The sequence below is a fragment of the Rhinopithecus bieti genome, unplaced genomic scaffold (genome assembly GCF_001698545.2).
Source record: "Rhinopithecus bieti isolate Rb0 unplaced genomic scaffold, ASM169854v2 scaffold_4101, whole genome shotgun sequence".
Classification (NCBI taxonomy): domain Eukaryota; kingdom Metazoa; phylum Chordata; class Mammalia; order Primates; family Cercopithecidae; genus Rhinopithecus; species Rhinopithecus bieti.
This window is the reverse complement of record NW_016804458.1, coordinates 838,239-843,579: the sequence shown is the minus strand read 5'-3', so window position 1 is coordinate 843,579 and position 5,341 is coordinate 838,239. Positions and strand designations below refer to the sequence as shown.

The window sequence follows — 5,341 nt, the reverse complement described above, 5'->3', positions numbered from 1 at the left end:
TGGCTAGTATGGATTTTTTTTTTTTTTAAACAATATGAAGTCTTTCGATCTAAAACAAGGAATGTCTTTCCATTTATTTGAACAGTTTTGGTAGATTTATCCCTAGGTATTTATTGTTTCAGGTGATATTATCAGTAGTGTTTGAAAAACCATATAGGTTGGAAAGGAAAAGTAAAACTATTTTGATTTGCAGATAAAAAGCTACTAGAACTAAGAATTAGTAATATCATAGAATACAAAGTTATTACAAAAATCAGTTGCATTGACTTATACTAGCAATGAATAATTGAAAAATAAAATTTATAAATACCATTGATAATATCACCAGAGAGCAATAAATACATAGGGATAAATCTACCAAAATTTGTTCAAGACCTGTGCGCTGAAAACCATGAAACAGCACTAACAGAAATTAAAGATGCCCTAGGAAAATGCAAAAGTGTGTCAGGTCTATAGATTGAATGATTCAATATTGTTAGAACATCAATTTTCCTCAAATTTATAGATTCTATATAATTCCAATCAAATAGTGGCAATATTTTTGTTTACAAATTGACAGGCTGATTATTTTATATGAAAATGCAAAGGACCTCTAATAATTTACACAATTTTGAAAAACAAATTTGAAGGACGACATGATTAAAAGACCTACTATAACTTTATTAGTCAATTCAATGTGTATTGGCATGAGGACATACACATACATAGATTAATAGAAGAGAATAAAAAAAGAATAGAAAGAGAATGACTCAATTATGGTTCAGTTAACTTTTCAGATAATTTCTTAAAACTTTTTTAAATTCACAGAAAGTTGCAAAAACGGTACAGAGATATCTAGGTACCTTCACCTAGTTTCACCCAGTAGTTACATCTTCCATAAGTGTATTGTAATCAGAAACCCAAAAACTGATATCAGTACAATGTATGTATATAATTCTATTTTATCACGTGTGTAAATTCCTATAACCACGACCTCAATCAGTATCTAGAATTATTCCATCACCGCAAACATCCACTGAAATCTACATTTCACTGGACTGAATGAAGTGTAGAAACTGCATCTCCCTTTAAGTCAGTTTACTCTCTTCCATTTTTAATAAAATTATCTTTAAAATTTCCTTTATGTACATTTAGAACTATATCAGTGCTATCATTTTGCTTTAATCATAAAACAATTTAGAAAACTTAAGAGAAGGAAGGTCTATCACCAAAATTTAAAACTTCCCTTTGAAAGACACCATTAAGAAATGAAATGGTAAGTCACAGACTGAAAGTATTTGCTGTAAATCTATATGACAAAATAATTGTATTCATGATATAAAGAGAACTATCACAAGCCAACAAAATATCTAAACAACCTAGCTAAAAATGAGCAACTGATTCACAAAAATGTCATAAAAGGAGATAGCATGGCTAGCTAATAAGCACATGGTGACTCAACTTCATTAGTCATCATGGAAACAGATATTTAACCACAGTGAAATACACTATTATACACCTGTATTAGTTTTCTGTTGCTGCAACAACAAATGGCAACAAACTTAGTGGCTTAAAACACAAATTTATTATATTACAGTTCTGTAGATCAGAAGTCTGCAATGAATCTCACTGAGTTAAAATCAAGATACCAAGAGTGATTTATTTTTTTCTGGATGCTCTAGAAGAGAATCAGTTTCCTTGCCATTTTCAGCTGTTACAGGCCATCCACATTCCTTCACCGATGGCCTCTTTCCTCCATCTTCAAAGCCAGCAGCAGTGGCCCAAGTCCTTTTCATTATTGCCATCTCACAGGTCCTTCTCTTATCACATCTCTCTGTGACCACAGTCAGGAAAGGTTTTCAACTTTTAGGGATGCATGTGGACCCCACTGGAGAATTCAGGATAATCTCTGCATGTTAAAGTAGGTCCTTAACTTTAATCACATCAATCAAGTTCCTTTGCCATGTAGATATTATATTTACAGTTTCCAGAGATGGGATGTGAGCACTTTTTTGGGTGGAGGGAGGGGGAGGGGACGGTGAGAGGGGGGGGAGCATTATTTTACCTGCCACAATACCTACTACCATAATGATTAATATTAAATTGTCAGACAATACCAAGTGGTGGTAAGAATGTGGAGCTACCAGAATTCTAATACTTGTGAGAACGCAAAATGGTACAACCTTTTGGAAGACAGTTTTATAGTTTCTTCAACAGTTAAGTGCATATTTACAATACAACCAGCAATTCCACTCCTATGTATCTACCCAAGAAAAGTGAAAACATATGTCCACAACAATTGCTTGCAAATGTTCATGGTAGCTTTATTAATAATGACAGAAAACTTGAAACAACCCGAATGTCTATTAACATGTCAATGGATACAAATTGTGGGATATTCACACAATAGATACTACTTAGCATTAAGAAAAACCAAAACTATTGATATATGCAACATGAATAAATCTTAAAACTCATTATGATGAAAGAACCATATGGTTTGATTCCATTTATAAGAAATTCTTGAATAGAAAAACAAACAAACCCTGATCTACTATGACAGAAAACAGATAACTGGTTGCCTTGTGCTAGTGATAGTGGGTGGATAGACTGCAGCTAGGCTGGAGGAAACTTTAGGGTAATGGTTACCCATGTGAATACAATTATTAAAACTCATCAAGATGTATACTTGCATTCATTTTATTGCATGTAAATTTTTAAAATTGTGTATCAAAATAAATTATACATCCACTTTGTTGTATATAAATTATTTCTCAGTGTGATTGTTTTAAAAGATACAATGAGCAAGGAAAAAAGTAGTAAGCCAAATGGGTGGATTAAACAGCATATTAAACAGTTGGCTGGGCACGGTGGTTTACACCTGTAATCCCAGCACTTTGGGGGCCAAGGTGGGAGGATCATTTGAGGTTAGGAGTTTGAAATTAGCCTAGCCAACATAGTGAAACCCCCATCTCTACTAAAATACAAAATTAGCCAGGCATGGTGGAATCCCAGCTACTTGGGAGGCAGAGGCACGAGAATCGCCTGAACCCAGGAGGCAGAGGTTGCAGTGAGCCGAGATCATGCCACTGCACTCCAGCCTGGGCAACAGAGTGAGACTCTGTCTCAAAATAAATAAATAAATAAATAAATAAATAAATAAATAAATAAAATAAAATAAAATAAACACAGTTGAAGAGAAAATTTGTAAATAATAAGAGGAAATAATACAACACAGTGTGATAGAGAAAACCAGTTCTTAAAAAAGAGGTTAAGAAATGGGAAGGATAACATGTAAAGGATCCATATGCTTTTAATATGACTGCTGGAAAAAAGAATAGAGAGACTAGAGACAAGCCAATATTTAAGACTAGAAAACATCCTGAGTTAATCAAAGACATGAACCCCAAGCAGGATAAATAAAAGAAATTCATTACCGAAATTAGAGAATTCCAGAGATAGAGATCCCAGAAGCCATCATCAGTTAGTAATTTTGTGTGTGTTAATTTTGCATTTCTATTTTGTTCTCATCTCCCAAATGGATTATAAATTGCCGAGTGAAGAAACCAATCTCATTCAGCACTTGGAATCCCATTCTTGTATGGTGTGGTGTCTAAGAACCTGAATTCTTCTGAGGTAAGAACTTGATTACTGTGCCTGTTCTACCACTTACTTACTTTTGACCTTGGGCAAGTTAAACTCTGTAAGTTTCAATTTTCTCATCTATAAAATAAGGGTAATAGTCTTTATATCCTAGAGTTATTGTAATGTTAAATGAGATAGCATACCCAAATTTATACCAGTGTATTTATCACATTAAGGGGAGTAATTGATATTAGCTGAATCAGGTGTTTGCAAACTTAATTTATTACCTACCTACCATTTATTAATTACCACCTGCCATTTATTAATCATATGACTACCCACCCACTTATCCCTTATTAATTATATGACTCTGGACAAGTCACTTAAGCACTCTGTGTGCACTTCATTTAGAAAAATTGGGGTAAATACCCATATTGCCAAAGATTATTGCAAGGATACAAAGAGTTGATATTTTGTTAGAATCTTATAAATTTTAAAGTTACATGAAAACAATGATGTTATTATTATTTCAACTTTATTCTTAAATTTGTTAACTGTATTTTGAATACTAACCACAGTGGGGTGTTTAGAAGTACTGAGAAAAGTGATTGCTGCCTCACAATTTTATAATTTGACAGGAGAGAAAGAGTACAAAGATGCCTAACACCAATGACAGAATCATTTAAATACAAATAATCCCATTGATACACCAACATGCTAAAGATGGTTTCTGAAGGCTTTAGAGATACAGGAGTCAGTCTGGGTTGCATTGGGAAGCCTTTTGTTAATACCACTGTTTGTTTCATCAAGCAAAAGTCTTTTTCCTAGAAGCCTTTTTGTAAGCTTCAGATGTAGTAAAGTGCCTTCTCTGTTCTACTGCATATACTCTACTTTATGGGCATTATTTGTTTATACCTCTATGCTCTCCAATAAGAGGAATTAAAAAGGCATAAAATCATGGATTCCCAATCACAGTGCATGGCACATGGTACTAAATAAATGGCAACTGCTGCTATATCAAATACAGTTACTGCCTTCAAGGAGCACATGAACTAGTCACTAGGTATATAAACAATTATTGACTCTATTAATGCTTTCATAATAGCAGCATGACATGAGTAGGATGTTGGCACAAAAGGGAATAATCCACTTATCTTGGAGGATAGAGACTCAGAGTAGGACTCACAAAGGCTGAATAAAATTTGGCTTAGCAGAGAGCATAACATGGATATTACAGGGAAAGGCCATAGTGCATACAAGGACACAGAAGCATGAAATATTGTGGTACAGTTAGGTACCTGTATAGTTTGAGACAGAATTAGGTTTGGCTGGAACAGCATGAAAAGTAAGTTGGGAAAAGACAGCAGGGGCAAGATCATGGAGAACCTGGTATCCGAGAAGATGGTATTTGAATATTTCCTGCAGACATGAGGACCCATTGAAGAATTTTAATATAAGAAAGTCATATGCTGAGATTTATTACTTTCAGCAATATTCATTGCTCTATATTTTATCCACACAGCAACAGAAAACAGAGGGGTAAGAACTACATTTTAAAAATACTCCAAATATGTTGTTTATAAATTTCAATCCTGATTTGCTCCAACAGTACATAGAAAATCTTTCTTACCTTGTGATTGCCTTTGGGATGCCAACAAATGGCCAGTGGGGCCCAAGAAGCCCATATCCACTGGCTATTAATGCCATTTTCTGCCACCTTTCTAATTAGTTTGAGCTCATGTAGCACATCTTAATTCAAAGGAGATTTCAGTTAAAA

The 5,341-nt window shown here is 34.1% G+C and overlaps 1 protein-coding gene across 1 annotated transcript in view; it reads right to left on the bottom strand.

The window, feature by feature from the left end:
• KIFAP3 (kinesin associated protein 3) overlaps positions 1–5,335 on the bottom strand; it is a 173,831-nt gene extending 168,496 nt beyond the window's left edge. The window contains exon 1 of the mRNA XM_017868408.1: positions 5,195–5,335. Coding sequence (XP_017723897.1) covers positions 5,195–5,271 — 77 coding nt within the window. The 5' untranslated portion in view covers positions 5,272–5,335. The remainder of the gene's footprint in view (positions 1–5,194) is intronic.
• Positions 5,336–5,341: the final 6 nt, after the last annotated feature.